Genomic DNA, 19677 nt, shown 5'->3' on the forward strand with positions numbered 1-19677 from the left:
AGAATATATATATATATATATATATATATATATATATATATATATATATATATATATATATATATATATATATATATACATCTGTCTGTACCAAATGCTCATCTAATGACATATATGCTTCTCTAATAGACACCTGGCTCTGTATGAAAAAATCCCTGAAGAAGGGCATCAAGCCAAAAAATGGCATCCTCGGAAATACGTGATTGGGAGAATTCTATATTTTCTACAGTCAGCTGTGGAAATAAAATTTGGCTTTGAGTACAATCAGAGGTCAAGTTTCTGCCCTATCATTATTCTTCCAAAGGCCTTTAACCTCCATTCACTGGTCTGAACCTTTATGCAGAGGGCAACTCGCTTGCTTCCCCCATTAGGTCACCTATGTGTTCTTGGGCCTTGAACTTGGTGCTGTCAGTGTTGCAGAAACAACCATTTGAGCCTATCAAGGAAATTCCATTAGACTTGCTGTCATGCAAGCTAGCCTTCCTGATGGCCATTACCTCGGCTAGAAGGGTGTTGGAGTTGGTGGTCCTTTCGTGCAGGGAATCATACCTGTTCCATCCATTTTGCCAAATGTGGTGTCGGTCTTTCAGTTACCATAAATCAGGACATTATTTTGCCTTCTCTTTTCTCTCAGCCTCGTTCGGCAGAAGATAGACGACTGCATTCTTTGGACGTTGTCCACGCAGTCAAGGTTTATTTGCCTAGATCTGCGGAGATCCGAGGATCAGACTCCTTTTTTGTTTCACCAAAAGGACCCAAGAAGGGGCAGGCACCTTCCAAAGCTTCCATTGCCAGTTGGGTCTGTCAATTGGTCATTCAGGCTGAAATGTAAACCTCCTCCCTTTAGGGTGAGAGCTCATTCTACCAGGGCTGTAGGAACCTCCTGGGCTTTTCGCCATCAGGTATCTGTGGCTCAGATTTGTAAGGCTGCTACCTGGTCTTCAGTGCAAAGGTTCAACATTTTTTATCAAGTGGATGTTCGAGCAGCCAAGGATTCGGCTTTCAGCCGCAGTATAATGCAGGCTGCCGTATAAGGTCTGATGGCTATTGTTTGGCAGGGTGTCTCCCTCCCCTCAAGGCTCTTGCTCTGGGACATCCCAGCAGGTAATGTAATGAATATTGGCTTAACTCTGTGTCCCATGATGTATGAAAAAGAAAATAGGATTTTTTTCATCATACTTGCCTGTAAAATCATTTTCTTTGAGTACATCATGGGACACAAATGTCCTTCCCCTCTTTTTGAGGATTCAGTACTTGCTACAAAACTGAAGTACTTACTGTATGGGAGGGGTTATATAAGGGATCACTTCCTGTCTAAAGACCTTTTGGTTTACCAGTGTCCATTCACCTGGAGATTAAGTATAACCCAGCAGGTAATGAATATTAGCCTAACTCTGTGTCCCATGATGTACTCAAAGAAAAAGATTTTACAGGGAAGTATGACAAGAAAAAAAGCAGATTTTCTTCATAAATTTAGGCAAACATGTATTCTGCTACATGTCTTTGGTAAAGACAAAGTAAAGTGTATATTAATTGGTTGTGTGAAAATTACAATGCCTACAAACTATGGTGTATACTTGAACTGCAACTCAATTTATAACATTTGTATGATGTGTTTTTTCTGGATATTTGGTTGATATTCTGTCCCTGTAATTTAAATGCACCTATAATAAAAATTATAGACCCTTAATTTTTTTGTAAGTGGGCGAACTTGCAAAATCTGCAGGGAATCAAATAATTATATTTTATACTGAAATTTAGGCAGCTATAGGTAGTGAAAACCCACATCCAATTTGCAATAGTGTGAAACCCAGCCTCAATATTGTAAAATTAATATTTCGAATTTTAAAAATAATACCTAGGCAACCAGCCAAGATGTAAGCTAAAATAGGTATATGCAAACTGTTTTATCAGCCAAAATTTTTTTTATTTTTGTTCATTCTTTGTTGTTATCCAGGCATTTCTGTCAGATTCCTGGATTAATATATAGGTAAAGTGATACTAAAGGCTCAATTGTTTTTTTCTAAAATAAAGTTTATACTTACCTGCTCTGTGCAATGGTACTGCACAGAGAGACCCCACTTGCTATGGGGGCACACATACAGGCGTGCTTCCACATCAAGCTATGTGCGTCCATGAACACACACAGCCCGTCCGGCTTGGCTGCCCCGTCCTCTACTCACTCCCTCCCAGATTTCAGATTTCTTTCACGTTGTCATTATGGGGCATTGTTTGTAGAATTTTGAGGAAAATAATGAATTGAAAACATTTTGGGATAAGGCTGTAACATAACAACATATGGAAAAAGTTAAGTGCTGTGAATACTTTCTGGATGTACTGTAAACTTACATTAACAAACTCCATACTCAAGAGGGTTAAGGCAGTGCTGGAAAATAATGGCCACACAAAACATTGACACTTTGGGCCCAATTTGGACATTTTCAGTTAGGGGTGTACTCGCTTTTGTTCCCAACAGTTTAGACATTAATGGCTGTGTTGAGCTATTTTGAGGGGACAGAAAATTTACACTGTTATACAAGCTACTTTACATTGTAGCAAAGTGTGATTTCTTCATTGTTGTCGCATGAAAAGATATAATCCTTTTTTTACAAAAATGTGAGGGGTGTACTCACGTTTGTAAGATACTGTGTTTCTGTGTATGTGTGTATATAAAATATAAAATTATATATAAACATTTTTTTTTATATTCTAGTGCAGTGTATCAAATCCCCCCCCCCCCCTTTTTTTATTTTTTTTGCAGGGATATCTTTCTGTAAAAAAAAAATAAAAAAAACAGAGCTGTAGACAGCTAAAGTTATGTGCAATTTTTGCTGGAAATGTTGCGCCTAACTCTTTGCACTTGGAAAGGCTCTTGAACCAGTACATTTTGAAGGTGGGAGGAAATGGGCACAGAAACAGTTTTTACAGTAAAAGTTGAGATTTGAATATATGTTTTGCTGCCGGTCTCTGGCTCTATTGATTGATTTGATCTGCTATTTTCACTGATGGTGACCTCTGCTTAAGCATTTTTATATGCTCTTTTTGAATTCCCTGGGTTTGTGACAGGTTTACTTTAAGCCTTTACATATTTGGCACTTAGCCCTTAGTACTGTAATGATCTGGCAGTACATACACATTGTTAAGTTGGACTTAGCAACTGATCATATGCAAGTGGGCTGGGAGACATCCGGCCACTAAGCCCTTTTAAAAAAAAAATGTAAAAAGCTGTCCTGACATATGGGGCCCCATCCCTAAAATGTATCAGCACCACTCTGGTAACCTGCTGTTGCACTCGTAAGTAGCATAATGCATTATAAAATGACTTTAAATATTATATTAAAAACTAAGCAAAAAAGTATATGACATTTTGAACAGAGATTTATTTTCATCCAACTATACATCCGTGTTTAACTCTGTTACTATTTTGAGATCAAAGACCCTGAAGTTGTGCCTCAGATGTATCTTACAGATGTATAAACCTGTGGGTGAACAGCCAGGGAGGAAAAGAATAATGTTAATGTAAAATACCGTGCAGGCTGCTTGTTAATTTCCTGCATTGGCTACTCATCAAAGTATTGAGATGTAGCGTAATGCCTTAGAATTGACAAAATTTGTTGCTCTAAATCTTCGTTATATTTATGTATATACTGTATCTAGACTATGTGTGTGTGAACTTTCATGTGTTTATTCTGAGTATTTATTTTGTAGTTGACTTGGAACACATGCGAACGGTAAAAGCAGATAAACACCAGAGGTTTTGCCAAGAAAATGGTCTCGGAAGCTTTTTTGTCTCGGCAAAGACTGGAGATTCTGTAAGTTGTAAAACTATGTTATTTGTTTATTTAGCTTTTTGTGTTAAGAGTGAATGTTTGCTGCAACGAACATGGCAGTTGATTTACTAAAACTGGAGAGTGCAAAATCTGGTGCAGCTGTGTGTGATAGCCAATCCGCTTCTAACTTAAATTAAGCTTTGAGAGACAAAACTGGAAGCTGATTGGATTCTATACAGAGCTGCGCCAGATTTTGCCCTTTCCAGTTTTAGTAAATCAACCCCATAGTGTTTTTCACATTTGTGTTACCTGCCTGCTCCAATACAGCATATTATAGCTGTATGGCTTTGCCATTCTGAGAGTTGAAGTGGAACCTAATTGAGGAGGTATCTCAGCTGAGCACTCCAACTCACTGCTGGTGCCTCAAAGAGCTAAGGCTTGTTGGCAACTGAAGAAGTGCTCGGCTAAGCTTTGGGATAGAATATAGAAGGTATCAAACCTGGTTGAAATGAAAGCAAACCAAAATCTAGATTTAGGTGTCCTTTAATAAGGAAGGTATTATGGATGTAGAGTAATTTTTATTAGGTCAGGAGAAATTTGACTATATAAGCTTTATAAAGCATGTCTGATGACTCTCCCTGACTCACGGGAAGTAGATATGTTAGATGATCCAGAACATCACTCCATTGTATGTGCTGATGTCTTTGGAGTCCTAGTTTTCGGTGAAGGCTCTGCTGATGTCAGCACTGCTGTGCATTGTACCTATATCTCTCGTGACATGACTGGAACCATAGCAACACAGAACCATCATTTTATAGCTGACCAGATTTTATTAGCAATACTCTGTTTACTTAATGGCTTACTAACCTGGTAAAGTGGACTTAATTTTTATTACTCTTTAGCCACTACAATATCGGTTGATGTGTTCTTATATTTTGATTCTGATCCTGACATGTACTGGTTTAAAACCCCTACTCTTGTAAATAAGGCTGGTCAAATATTTATCCGCTTTTTTTTTCTGATCAGCCAGTGTGGCCTTATAAAAAAAAATGGAACATATTCACCCATCTACACAAGTGAGGCAGATGGAGTAATACTCCCCACTATGTCACTGTATACTGACTCCTTCACTGTCAGAAGTACAAGCTAGGACTTATCCCTTGGGTGGTTCAGTGGATATGCAGTTGGCTAAAGGATAGATACCAGAGTGTGGTCGTAAATGGGGTTCACACAGAACAGAGAACAGTCACTAGTGGTGTACCACAAGGCTCTGTACTGGGTCCTTTTCTATTTAATCTATATGTAAGTGATATACCTAAAGTGTTGTTGGGGAAGGTATATCTTTTTAGTGATGACACAAAAGTGTGTAATAGAGTTGATATCCCTGGAGGTGTCTGTAATATGGAACATGATTTGGCATTGCTGGGAAATTGGTCAAAGCAGCGGAAACTATACTTCAATGATTCAAAATGTAAAATAATGTACCTAGGGAAAAGAATCCCCTGGGAGAGTACAATATTGGGGGTACTGTGTTAGCCAGCAATACAGAAGAAAAAGATTTGGGGGTACTTATTTCAGATGTTTGCAAAATTTGCAATTCTAGGATGCATTACTAGAGGGATCACCAGCAGGAGGAGCGAGAGTCCTGTATCCCTTATATAGATCTTTAGTCCAGTCCAGTTTTGGAGACCTCACTTACACAAAGATACAGTATGGAAAAGATAAAACGAGTCCAGAGACGGGTAACACAAATGGTGAAAAGTTTGGGGGATAAAACCTATTGAGAGCGACTTCAGGAACTTAATATGTACAGTCTGGAGAAAAGAAAGGAAAGGGCAGACATGATTGAAACCTATAAATACATCAAGGGTGTAATTTGGGGTTCAGGAGGGAAGTTTTTTCAATATGAAACCAAAATCAAGAACACTGAGACATGACCTCAAATCAACTGGAGGAAAACTCAAAACCAGTCTTGGAAAGTATTATTTTACTGAGGGGGTATTTGAAATAAACTTCCAACAGTGGTAGTGAGATTGTTAACAGTAAATGGGCTTTAAATGTGCTTGGGACACACTATACCCAGACAAAAAAACAAAAGAAAAGCAAAAAAAAAAATTATCGACAGACTCGATGGACTACTCTCTTTTTTTGCCATTACTTTTCCGTTTTCTAATACCCCGATTGAAGGAAAAACTTCCAACAAGCTATTTCGAGAGAAGTTGATCATTAGAGCAATTTCTAATGAAACAAAAACAAACAAAACAAAATGGAACAAAAACTACCATAGATTGATCGAAATATAGCCGGTTTCTGCTGAACCGATCGAATTTTGATCCAACGACAGTACGGCCAGCTCAAGCTTTGCATTTTCTGAGCTTGATGCCCACATTGCAATATGTATTCTTACAGGATGATGTTCTATCTCAGTAGTCTCATGAAATGCTGACAGGTTAAATTCTTTACCTGCAATCCCTGTGGGATGAAACTGGTGTAGGAAGTGTCAGAATAGCTGTCAAATTTTCATGTAAGCTGGCAAATCTCAATTTTTCAATTACCTGAAAAGAAAATCAAAATTTTCACTCTTCTCTTTAGTGAATAAATAAATGCTATTTAGAACATGGTCAAATGTCCAGTTGGAAAGTTGGTTTTGGTCAGGTCTGTGATTATCATTTTGGAATGTCTGCATAATTCTGCAATACTATGGCAGGACCCTCATCTCATTCTTGTGCAACTGAAGCTAGAGATGGCCTCTCCTCTCACCAGGACACTGATTGCACAGGGAAGATGATGACAAAATGGCTAAGAAGTGCATTTGGTTAAACTGATTATGGTCTAAGGTCAGTTACTTAGAAAATATTTACGACAGAGGTAACTAAAATGCTATATAGAGGCCTCTAATGCTGCGTACACACGAGCGGACTTCTCGTCGGCAAAAGCTCTGGTGGTTTTTCCGATGGAATTCCACTCAAGCTGTCTTGCCTACACACGGTCACACCAAATTCCGATTGTTTTGAATGTGGTGACGTACAACACGTACGAAGGTGCTAGAAAAAGGAAGTTCAATAGCCAGTAGCCAATAGTTTCCGTCTCGTACTTGAATCTGAGCATGCGTGATTTTTGGCATGTCGGAATTGCATACACACGATCGGAATTTCCGATAGAAAGTTTTTCCTTTGGGAAAATTGAGAACATGCTATAAATTTTTGGCTGCCGGAAATTTGGACACCTAAATTCCGATGGAGCACACGCGGTCACAGTTACCGATGAAAAGCTCTCATCTGTCTTTTTCTGGCCAGAATTCCGATCGTGTGTACGTGGCATAAGACTTTTGTTGTGCCCAACCATCCCAATCCATAGCAATGCTTCTACTGGGTTACATTGGATTGTTAAATGGAGAAGTAGAACTCTTAAGTGTTGTCCTATATATACTGTATATATTATTCAGTGGGCCCAACTTCCTTAACTGCAAATATCCGTAGTAAAAGTTTGAGAGGCCATGTGTTTGCATTCCTACGTGCTGGTTACTTTTGAAGGTGCTACAGGTGATATGGTCAGCATGACATGTTAGTTGCAAGTCTGCGGTATTTAAATGAGGCTTTTCCAGGTCTCTAGTAGTACTTAGTGCATGGATGCAGATCTCTTCATTACTCTCCATTGTTTAATACCTAATGTTTTAAGTTAGTGAGGTTTGCCATATTCACTGTAAAACAAAGAGACAAATGTACGTTCCATGAAACAAATCTGGTATATGTATTGGAATTCAATGGCTAAACACAACACTTTTCTGTATTAAAAAGACACCAATTTCAAAGCTAAAGTTATTTTAAGGACTGTTGAGTATAAATTCTACGTTTACATATCGTCAGTGTTTACAATTCAGGAAAGACTTGATTTATTTGAAAGTAACTGGAGGATGTCTGCTTTTAATCATTTAAACTCTCATTTTTTTCCTTTGTAGGTTTTCCTGTGTTTTCAGAGAGTCGCAGCAGAGATCCTTGGAATCAAATTAAACAAGGCAGAGATTGAACAATCCCAGGTAAGGATACATTAAAAGAAAAAGTTAGTGCTTAAACATGCATTTAGAAAAATACCACTGGTAGTCATGTACCAAGTTACTAAAAAAGTAAGTAATTCAATTAGCTTTGTTACACACACCAACCAATTACCTTCTGCTAAGTTCAGACATAGTACTGTTTACTGTATACACGACAACGCAAGCTATCCTCTCTGGGTAGTATCCAAATTATATAGAACATACACAATATACTAAAATACATTATGCATAAAAAATATAAATGTAGTTCATTAAAGCTGAACTCTAGGTAGATGTAAAAGACACAAATTAATGTGATCGGTATTACTTAAAGCAGGGGTGTCAAACTCAAATTCATTGGGGGCCGCATCAGCAGGATGGTTGCCCTCAAATGGCCGGTTGTATCTGTAGGGCAGGGGTCAGCATTGCGCTACGTACAGAGTGCAGGGGTCAGGATTGCAGTACATACAGAGTGCAGGGGTCAGGATTGCGCTACGTACAGAGTGCAGGGGTCAGGATTGCGCTACGTACAGAGTGCAGGGGTCAGGATTGCGCTACGTACAGAGTGCAGGGGTCAGGATTGCGCTACGTACAGAGTGCAGGGGTCAGGATTGCGCTACGTACAGAGTGCAGGGGTCAGGATTGCGCTACGTACAGAGTGCAGGGGTCAGGATTGCGCTACGTACAGAGTGCAGGGGTCAGGATTGCGCTACGTACAGAGTGCAGGGGTCAGGATTGCGCTACGTGCAGAGTGCAGGGGTCAGGATTGCTTTACGTACAGAGTGCAGGGGTCAGGATTGCTCTACGTACAGAGTGCAGGGGTCAGGATTGCTCTACATACAGAGTGCAGGGGTCAGGATTGCGCCATGTACAGAGTACAGAGTGCAGGGTTCAGGAGTGCACTGTGCAGCGTGCAACATCTCATTTCCACCCCTCCTCCTTGGTTCTGACCTCTGCACCCATCACTCTCCTCCCATCCCCCCCACCTCTGCACACATCTGCCTCCACATTCCCCCCCCCCCCCAAGTTTCCTCATATCTGCACTCTCTCCTACCTTCCTACCTGGCCAAGCTCCTGTACCTCCCTGTATTGGTGGCTCCCTCCCTTTGTTTTGGGCTATAAGTTAGTACCTCCCTCTAGGGCGGATCTCTGTGTTCAGTATCAGTACTAAATAAGCAGCACAACACTGTCTCTCTAAGAACAACACAATTGCTTAAAAAGCCCGCCCTCAGGACACAGCCCGCTGGATGGAAAAAACAGAGCTGTCAACAATCACTTGCTGGGGGGACTGGGGAGGTGGAGACAGATCGGCGGTGGAGGCAGAGACAGAGCGACGGCGGACGCAAAGCTGAGGCAGGGGTGGAGACAGAGCGGGGTGGAGGCGGAGACAGATCGGAGGGGAGAGGTTTACTCTTATTGTCATGGAGACTGGCCACGCATGCGCTAATACAAAGCCACACCGCTTGTGGGACTGAGGAGGATGTTTCCCTTGTTGCGTTGGATACCTGCAGAGAAAAAGAGATATCAGCCGGAGGCTGCTCTGCGGGCCACAAGACAAGGCCTGGCAGGCCAGATTAGGCCCGCGGGCCTTGTGTTTGCCAGCTGTGACTTAAAGGATAAGTTCACCTTTAAAAAAAAAATAATAATAATAAATGCATATTTTTTATAGCTTTTTTGCGGGTGCAATGCAGGACACCTGCAGACTGTCTGTGTAAGCTGTCTGCTAATACATTGTACAGGCAGACAGTAACACACTCATGGGAAGACTCAATGAACTACTACAGCGCTCTTATAGTTAATTGAGAACTACAAGCCATCAGCCGCAAAGGCTGTCAGTACTTGTAGTTCAATGCATTCACAGAACTCTTTTTTTTCAAATTGTGACAGGGGTGTGGGATGCAGATTCCTGGCCCGCTGTCATTGGGGAATCGGGGAGCAGCTGTAGGCGTGGGAACATATTACATGTTCTGCCCTAAAAATGGATGTAACATGCAACATGTTCCCAAAGGTGAACTTTTAATTAAATGTATTTTACTGCAGAGCTGAAGTGTGAGAGGAATAAGCAGTACGGGAAGCCAATCCATTCATGTGCTCACAAGAAGATTGCTGATTGAGAGAGACAGAGAGATGAGCTCATTGTGCTTTTTTCTCCTTTCACTGTTTAGTAACAGGCTGGGGCAGGTCCTTGATGACCTGAACTCAGAGGAAGTAGGTTGAACGTTGCTGAATTTAGAAATCTCTAGATAGAAGTTTAATGTTTGAGTAAAATCTATTTTTTTTATTTATACATTGACACACTTTTTATTTTTATCATGTTATTTAGTTCGGCTTTAATTAAAATATTAAAAATTATTATTCGTCCGTCAGTACTACCTAGAAATAAATACGGCTAAAAGGGGCAAAAATTTTAACAAAGTTATACCTTTTAGTAGTTAAATAACATTTTTTGGAGGACTCAGTTTCTTCATCAAAATTATTAACAGATTCACAGGTAAAAAATAAAATTAAAAATTCTTACTCTTTAAATATTCTGTGCTAAGTTCAGTTATATACATACTGCATTTGAATGATGGCATTCTTGCTGATTTTCTGGGATCCTTGGTCCCCTACAGCAGTCTCAGCTCAAGTTATAAGAAGCTTCTGTCCCCCTAGATAGCAGTCAGCTACTGGGTGGGGATGGAAGGATTCCAGGGGACATAGCTTTTAGTACACATCAAGGCACATCTGCACACACAGAGGCACATCTGAGGTTTAAAGGACTAAACTACAGCCAAATTTTGTCTATATTTGTGCATTTAACACTCATATTGGGTACCTTCACACGCTACAGACTAAACATAGGTGTGCTCTGATGATCCTAGGCAAAGATATAAATGAATACAGGACAAATTTCAGTACATGAAGGCCTGAAACATAGATCATTTAGGACCCACGCAGCAACTTTTCTTCATATGAACAATTACAGTAGCTTAAAGTATATTTTCATCCAGTCGTTTTTTTTTTTTTTCCACGAGTAGGGTATGATTGAAACCTCCACTTGTTTGTTATTTTACCACGGATGATGTTGTGTGGGGTGCAGTAAAACATTTTTTGTCTTTTTTTTTCTTAACTGCTTGGCGCCAGCTCCTCCCAACCCTATAAGGGATTTAGGATGCCAGGGGTGGGGTTTATGATCATGTGACTGCTGTGATTGGCTGTCATGGTGGTCACATGATTGGAAAGCTCCCAATCGACAGTAGCAGTAAGGAACTTTCTGTTAGCCTCCTGTCTGTCCCGGGAGCGTGCCGGACATGCTCTCGGCACAGCTGTATTTACACTAATTCATGCAAATATGGAGCCACGTGGTGCCAAGGCCCCTCATCCTCAGAGGCTGAAAATTTGACGATGACCAGCAATAAGCGGGTAAGTTGTGCATTTTTTTTTTTATTAGGATTTTTAAAAAACTTTTGAAAAGCTACCTGGACCTTATGACAAATTGAGATAGGGCCTTATAGTTGCTGGATTAGAGAAGACAGAACTTGTCAATAATTTATTATGGGGGGCTATTCAGGCTGCTAAGCTGGTGGGATGCTGAGTCTTATTAGGCAGCCGCTGACTGTAATCATGATTTTAAGCAACCTGGGTAAAATCAGAATGGTGGTCCTCCTTTACCTGGATACATTAAGTGAAAATTTCTCATGCGGAAGGGTGCTTTTTTCTCATCCAGCACTTTACTAGGAGCCTATTATTGGATATATATGCAGGTTATGGACAGAATGTTAAATGTCCAGCATACTATGTTTTCTGGAGGTCAAGGTGCATCTCTGAGTATAAAAAAGGGAGAGTGTTGCGCTGTCACTAAAAGTGGTTGTGTGTGCTTAATTCCGTTTTTTTACAGAAAAATAAATAAAAGTGCAAATCAAACAGTCAATCGTAAAGTACATAATAGTGCAAAGGCAATGTAAGTAAATGTATAACATAACTGATATCACTGGCAAACAATCTAAACAAAAATTGCTAAGAATATTCCCCACCGATCCCAGCGCACACAGAAACAAAAGATGATATAATTTGCAAGCTGCTATCATACAAAAGATAAATCATAAAAATTATATAGTATATAGCCCTCGTGAATCTATTGTCCAATATATACCATATTGACAGCGCTAAAACAACAAAACAATCATTCTTAAGAGGGTAGAAGCCCCATGGTTTACAACAAAAACCACAGTAATGTCCTTAAAAAGTCCCACACATCTGAGGATGGGATTTTAGTTGAAACACCAAAATGATGGAAAACAGAAAGAAAAGTCCATCTCCAAGAAAAGACCACCAGTGCAGAAAGAGCTTGTTAGCCGGTGACACCCCTTATGGTAAAGCACTCACCAGAACCCAATGGGTTAACAGGCACCTCTTTATAAATAGTCTTTCACTGGTATTCCTCTGTACCCAATTCCTGTGTCCTCATAGATTTTTCGGATTTAATACTTCACTCCCAGCAGCAAGTTCACATATAGAAAACAGCAAAAAGAGGTTCCATAGTGCAAACTGCTTTATTCTTTAAAAAATTTGTGCGCATATACACCATACGTACATAATCAATAAAAATTCATTCACAGAGATGCAATCCCGGGCAATCGTACAAATCGACCGCTCTGTAGTTACCAAGCAGCTATTCGTAACTACAGAGCGGTCGATTTGTACGATTGCCCGGGACCCGCCGTGGAAGCCGAGCCTGCATTCGATCTAAGACGCCCGGAGCCGCGGTGAGACAAATCCGGTTGTTCTAGTGGTTACATCTCTGTGAATGAATTTTTATTGATTATGTACGTATGGTGTATATGCGCACAAATTTTTTAAAGAATAAAGCAGTTTGCACTATGGAACCTCTTTTTGCTGTTTTCTATATGTGAACTTGCTGCGGGGAGTGAAGTATTAAATCCGAAAAATCTATGAGGACACAGGAATTGGGTACAGAGGAATACCAGTGAAAGACTATTTATAAAGAGGTGCCTGTTAACCCATTGGGTTCTGGTGAGTGCTTTACCATAAGGGGTGTCACCGGCTAACAAGCTCTTTCTGCACTGGTGGTCTTTTCTTGGAGATGGACTTTTCTTTCTGTTTTCCATCATTTTGGTGTTTCAACTAAAATCCCATCCTCAGATGTGTGGGACTTTTTAAGGACATTACTGTGGTTTTTGTTGTAAACCATGGGGCTTCTACCCTCTTAAGAATGATTGTTTTGTTGTTTTAGCGCTGTCAATATGGTATATATTGGACAATAGATTCACGAGGGCTATATACTATATAATTTTTAAAATGTATAACATAAACATAAATAAATAAATAGATTCAGATTGATAAAGTTTGTGTATTCATGCCAGAAAAAAATGAGCAAAATCAAAATATGCAGATGAGAAATAGTCCCATTTAGGATGATAAGTTCAAACTAGGGTTGCACAATACTAGTTTCGATATCGGTGACGATACCGAGTATTTGCACAAGTATCGGTACTCATGCAAATGCACCAGTACCTGAAACCGATACCTTCAGGCTCGGTTCTTTGAGCTGTCAGTGGGTTTCCCCTGTTGACAGCTAAAGTGTTAAAGAAGTCTGGTAATTGGAGCTGTGAGAAAAAAAAAGCAGCTGGCAATGTTTATTAACAACATTGCTCAGCCACTGAAACACTAAAATAAAAAGAAACATTGTTTCTTTTTTGTATCTATCTGTTTTTTCATCTGAAGATCAAATGGATGAAAAAATGTTCCTCTGTTTAACCCCTTATTAACCCTTAATTTACTATAATCAGCCTTAATTAACTCCCTGTTCTCCATTTAATTACTATTTTCCTTTCTTTTTTTTTTTTTTCTCGCGTCTATTTTATAAACGATAAACAATTAAAACTTTTTTTTATTTGCTTTCTTAGTGAATATTTTTGCACATATATATTAACCACCTTCAGACCGGACCATTTTGCTGGTAAATGACCAGAGGTCTTTTTACAATTTGGCACTGCGCTGCTTTAACTGGTAATTGCGCGGTCATGCAATGTTGTACCCAAACAAAATTTGCGTCCTTTTCTTCCCACAAATAGAGCTTTCTTTTGATGGTATTTGATTGCCTCTGCGATTTTTATTTTTTGCGATATAAACGTAAAAAGACCGCAAATTTTGAAAAAAAATGATATTTTCTACTTTTTGTTATTAGAAAAATCCAATAAACTAAATTTTAGTCATACATTTAGGCCAAAATGTATTCAGCCACATGTCTTTGGTAAAAAAAAAGTCAATAATTGTATATTTATTGGTTTGCGCAAAAGTTGTCACATCTACAAACTAAGGTACGTTTTCTGGAATTTACGCAGCTTTTAGTTTACGACTGCCTATCTCATTTCTTGAGGTGCTAAAATGGCAGGGCAGTACAAAACCCCCCCAAATGACCCCATTTTGGAAAGTAGACACCCTGAGGAAATTGATAAGTGGCATGTTGAGCCCATTGAATATTTAATTTTTTTGCCTCAAGCGATTGAATAATGACAAAAAAATATTTTTTTTTTTTTTTTTTACACAAAGTTGTCACTAAATGATATATTGCTCACACATGCTATGGGCATATGTGAAATGACACCCCAAAATAAATTCTGCTGCTTCTCCTGAGTATGGGGATACCACATATGTGGGACTTTTTGGGAGCCTAGCCGCGTACGGGGCCCCGAAAACCAAGCACCGCCTTCAGGCTTTCTAAGGGCGTAAATTTTTGATTTCACGCCTCACTACCTGTTACAGTTTTGAAGGCCATAAAATGCCAAGATGGCACAAAACCCCCACAAATGACCCCATTTTAGAAAGTAGACACCCCAAGCTATTTGCTGAGAGGCATTTTGAGTCCATGGAATATTTTATATTTTGCCACAAGTTGCGGGAAAATTACAAACTTTAATTTTTTTTTATTTTTTTTTCACAAAGTTGTCACTAAATGATATATTGCTCACACATGCTATGGGCATATGTGAAATGACACCCCAAAATAAATTCTGCTGCTTCTCCTGAGTACGGGGATACCACATATGTGGGACTTTTTGGGAGCCTAGCCGCGTACGGGGCCCCGAAAGCCAAGAACCGCCTTCAGGTTTTCTAAGGGCGTAAATATTTGACTTCACTCCTCACTACCTATTACAGTTTTGAAGGCCATAAAATGCCAAGATGGCACAAAACCCCCACAAATGACCCCATTTTAGAAAGTAGACACCCCAAGCTATTTGCTGAGAGGCATGTTGAGTCCATGGAATATTTTATATTTTGCCACAAGTTGCGGGAAAATTACAAACTTTTTTTTTTTTTCACAAAGTTGTCACTAAATGATATATTGCTCACGCATGCCATGGGCATATGTGAAATGACACCCCAAAATAAATTCTGCTGCTTCTCCTGAGTACGGGGATACCACATATGTGGGACTTTTTGGGAGCCTAGCCGCGTACGGGGCCCCGAAAACCAATCACCGCCTTCAGGCTTTCTAAGGGCGTTACAGTTTTGAAGGCCATAAAATGCCAAGATGGCACAAACCCCCCCCAAATGACCCCATTTTGGAAAGTAGACACCCCTAAATTTAGGGGTACACTAGTGAGACTAGGTAATAAATGGCGGGTGCCCTGAAACTATAAAAAAAATAACTAACCAATCAGCGTCACCTGTAACAGTTATATGGTGATCACTGGTGAAAGGGTTAACTAGGGGGCAATCAGGGGGCTTTATGCGGTAGTATATGGGGGTCCCTGGCGCTATAAAAAGCTGCGGCGAACCTAAATACCTACCTGCCTAACTAGCGTCACCTGTGACACTAATACAGCGATCAGAAAAACGATCGCTTATTAGGCTGGGTTCACACTGGAGCGATGCGGGAACGCCACGAATCCGCGGCGGGTTCCCACATCGCATGCCTCCCGGCGGCAGTTCACACTGCCCTATGCGAACTGCTGGGAGTGTCAGTGAAATGTTACTGACACCCCCAGATCAGTTCGCATATCGCAGTGCGATCTGCAAACTCGGATCGCATGGTGTGAACACCCATGCGATCCGATTCTGCTGCGGACCAAAAAAAGGGTCCCGTGCGAGTTTGCGGCGGGTGCGACACGAATTCAGCCATACTATCTGTATGGCTGAACTCGAATCGCACAGAGATCGGATGTGATTTGCACTGCAGTGCGGTGCGAATCACATCCGTTCTCATAAACCGCTGCAATGTGAACCCAGCCTTAGTGACACTGGCGACGGGGGGTGATCACGGGGTTAAACCTTTATTGGGGGGGTTAGGGGGGTACCTTAGAACTAAAGGGGGCTAACCCTAACTGCCCTAACAGTTATTACAGTCACAAATGACACCCGCCGGGTGATCAGGGGGTTAAACCTTTATTAGGTAATAAATGGCGGGTGCCCTGAAACTATAAAAAAATAACTAACCAACCAGCGTCACCTGTAACAGTTATATGGTGATCACTGGTGAAAGGGTTAACTAGGGGGCAATCAGGGGGCTTTATGCGGTAGTATATGGGGGTCCCTGGCGCTATAAAAAGCTGCGGCGAACCTAAATACCTACCTGCCTAACTAGCGTCACCTGTGACACTAATACGGCGATCAGAAAAATGATCGCTTATTAGGCTGGGTTCACACTGGAGCGATGCGGAAACGCCACGAATCCGCGGCGGGTTCCCGCATCGCATGCCTCCCAGCGGCAGTTCACACTGCCCTATGCGAACTGCTGGGAGTGTCAGTGAAATGTTACTGACACCCCCAGATCAGTTCGCATATCGCAGTGCGATCTGCAAACTCGGATCGCATGGTGTGAACACCCATGCGATCCGATTCTGCTGCGGGCCAAAAAAAGGGTCCCGTGCGAATTTGCGGCGGGTGTGGCGGGTGCGGCGAATGGCTGAACTCGAATCGCACAGAGATCGGATGTGATTTGCACTGCAGTGCGGTGCGAATCACATTCGTTCTCATAAACCGCTGCAATGTGAACCCTGCCTTAGTGACACTGGCGACGGGGGGTGATCACGGGGTTAAACCTTTATTGGGGGGGTTAGGGGGGCACATTAGAACTAAAGGGGGCTAACCCTAACTGCCCTAACAGTTATTACAGTCACAAATGACACCAATGCAAAAAAAAAAAAAAAAAGCAATTGGTGTCACTGTGACTGGGGGGGCAGGGGTAATTGGGGGGTGATCGGGGGGTAAAGGGGGGGTGTGAGTGTGCCTGGCATGTTCTACTGTGTAGTGTAGTGCTTGTGCAACTCACCGATGCTCTCTCCTCGGTGCCGGAACGAAAACTACCGACACGGAGGAGAGAATACATCACTTCCTCTCCTGTGTTTACATTACAGGAGAGGAAGTGATGTCACCGGACAATTTCATTCGCCGGGAGCGATCGCGAGGGGGTGGCCATGAATGAATGGCCGTCCCCTCGTCCGGGATCGCTCCCGAACGAATACCGACCGCCGCAGGCACCGGGCGGGGGCCCGATCGGGCCCCCGACCCGCGGGAGGCAAGGGACGTACATGTAAGCCCTTATGCCTGCCCGTGCCATTCTGCCGACGTACATCTGCGTGCGGCGGTCGGCAAGTGGTTAACATATATTTACATATTTCACATTGAAAAAGCACAAAATTAAAAACAAAAATCTATTTTGTTTGTAAATAACTTTTCAATGTTTTGTACCATTGCCGACAGCTGAAGTGAAAACCAAACAGTTGCGGATAGTATCAGTAATTGATATCGGCGAGTACTAAAAAAAAGTATTGGTTCTCGTGCTCGTAAAGAAAAATGCTATCAGTGCATCCCTAGTTAAAACCATGGATATGCAATCCCCTATTAAGACTCTCCAGATCTCTCCACAAATTGTTAGTCCGACAGTGTAAGTGGAGCAAGATGCATATGAGAAGAGGAACAAAATATTTATTGCGTAACGTCCACCAATTGATTAAAATTTATAAAAAAAAGACTAATAAATTTTAGGGGGATGCACAACAAACCCATTATGCTTTAATAGTGCTATTGATGCCCTGATTTTTTATTTTATTTTTTTCTTTGGTCAACCATGTCCTATTGGAGAGCATTCCTCACTTTTTCTGTGCTGTGGACATAACATCTGAGTAAATCTGTTTAAAGTGAGGGAAATCCTGTCTTAGAAAGGTGTCAACAGAACAGGTGTCCAATCGAACATTTTAGTTCTATTCCTTCTCTTCTGGCCATCTGAAGCAATGTTTGAAAAGACTGGGTAGGTAGCTATTGCTATATTATAGTTTTCATCTCCTTTTGGCTGCTGGAAACTCTTGGTATTGCTCAGATCTTTGAAGAACTAAGTGCAACCAGGCTTTATTTGTTCCCTTGTCTATGGAGAAAGCGTAATGAGCAATTCTCACACAATACAAGCACTTGTTGGTCTCCTAAGGCCGCGTACACACGGGCGGACTGTTCGCCCAATTTAGTTTGTCAAACAATCCGACAAACAGTCCGCTCAAAATTTGCATGAGCGGACTTGACCACACACGATGAACGAACAGTCCGCTGAAAGCGTGCGCGATGACGTGAACAGCACGTACGATGGGACTCGAAAAACGACGTCCTATACACTGCAATGCAACCTTCGGCGTGTAAATCCTTTCTGAGCATGCGCGGAACTTAGTTTGACGAACAAGCCTACACACGAGCGGACTGTCCGCTCAAACCAAGTTTCAGCGGACTGTCTTACGGGAATTCCGAAAAACTTTGTTCGTCAGACTGTCCGCTGAAACTGTCCGCTGAAGCCCACACACGAGCGGACTGTCCGCTGAAACACTGTTCAGCGGACAAAGTTGGGCGAACAGTCCGCCCGTGTGTACGCGGCCTAAGAAAGAAGATTGCTGCAACACAGAGGATCTCCAGTACCTTTCAGTGAGACATTTGCTAGTTTATTACTGACATTAAAATTTTATTCAGATAAAGAAAACATATTATTATAAAGGATTTCTATAGTGCTAACAGTTTGTGCAGCTTATCGGTAAACTTCATAACTTCACTGATTACATGCATCAAGAAAGACCTTTTTTTCCCATTAAATGTCAACATGTTTTCTGCAGTCTGACGTTATTCTCAGTTGCACTAATGTTTGGAAACAGTTACGTATCTTATAAACTGTTAACTGACTTAATTTGATTTCATACATTATGCAAGCAATTACAGCTTGTGTTTTTCAAGCATACATTTAAATCCTAAAAATGTTAATTGACAGCTGAAATGTTTGTACGTTGTAGTGTTTAAGTGAACATGTTGAGCGCAGTTAATTACTTGATGATTTTCTTACACTAGCTGAAGACTTGATATCTTGGCATGATAGATAACAGTACTTCACCCTGGCCCTCTACAAATGAACTGCAATTGTTTGTAGATAACCTAAACCTCTGTACATCATTCCCTTGTTTGCATGGAAGATTTAGTAATTCCAGACAAATGTTCTATTTAGTCCATATGTATGGTGTCTATTTGTTTAACAGTTGATTGGGTTATTTTCAACTGCGCTATCTAGCTACTTCTAATTCTTTCTATTAAGGAGAGTCTCATTCAGTGTGAACAGCAAATGTATTTATCACAAGCAGCGTTATACACTTACATGTTGTACATTCACATTAGTCCCTGCCATGTGCAATTCTTTTAGTTGCAAATTTAGTTTTTTAACGGATTTCAACAAATTTGTTAATTCAGAAATATAAAAATTAACTCAAACCCATTTAACACATTTTTCAGAATATTCGTAAATTTGAATATTCATAAATTTGAATGTTCGAACATAGATGTAGTGGAATTTAATATAAAATTTGGCTATTAGTGAATGTACCGAAATACAAATTTATCCAAAGTTAC

At 40.8% G+C, this 19677-nt stretch overlaps 1 protein-coding gene across 2 annotated transcripts in view; it reads left to right on the forward strand.

Annotated features, from left to right (window-relative positions):
- RAB28 (RAB28, member RAS oncogene family) overlaps nucleotides 1-19677 on the forward strand; it is a 177329-nt gene that overhangs the window by 152361 nt on the left and 5291 nt on the right. For both annotated transcript variants that reach the window (XM_077477777.1, XM_077477776.1), the window contains exons 5-6: nucleotides 3709-3812; nucleotides 7729-7806. In XM_077477777.1, coding sequence (XP_077333903.1) covers nucleotides 3709-3812; nucleotides 7729-7806 — 182 coding nt within the window. The remainder of the gene's footprint in view (nucleotides 1-3708; nucleotides 3813-7728; nucleotides 7807-19677) is intronic.

This window comes from Lithobates pipiens, unplaced genomic scaffold, assembly GCF_037356315.1.
Source record: "Lithobates pipiens isolate NorthernLeopardFrog02 unplaced genomic scaffold, aLitPip1_a1.2 Scaffold_13, whole genome shotgun sequence".
Taxonomy (NCBI): Eukaryota; Metazoa; Chordata; class Amphibia; order Anura; family Ranidae; genus Lithobates; species Lithobates pipiens.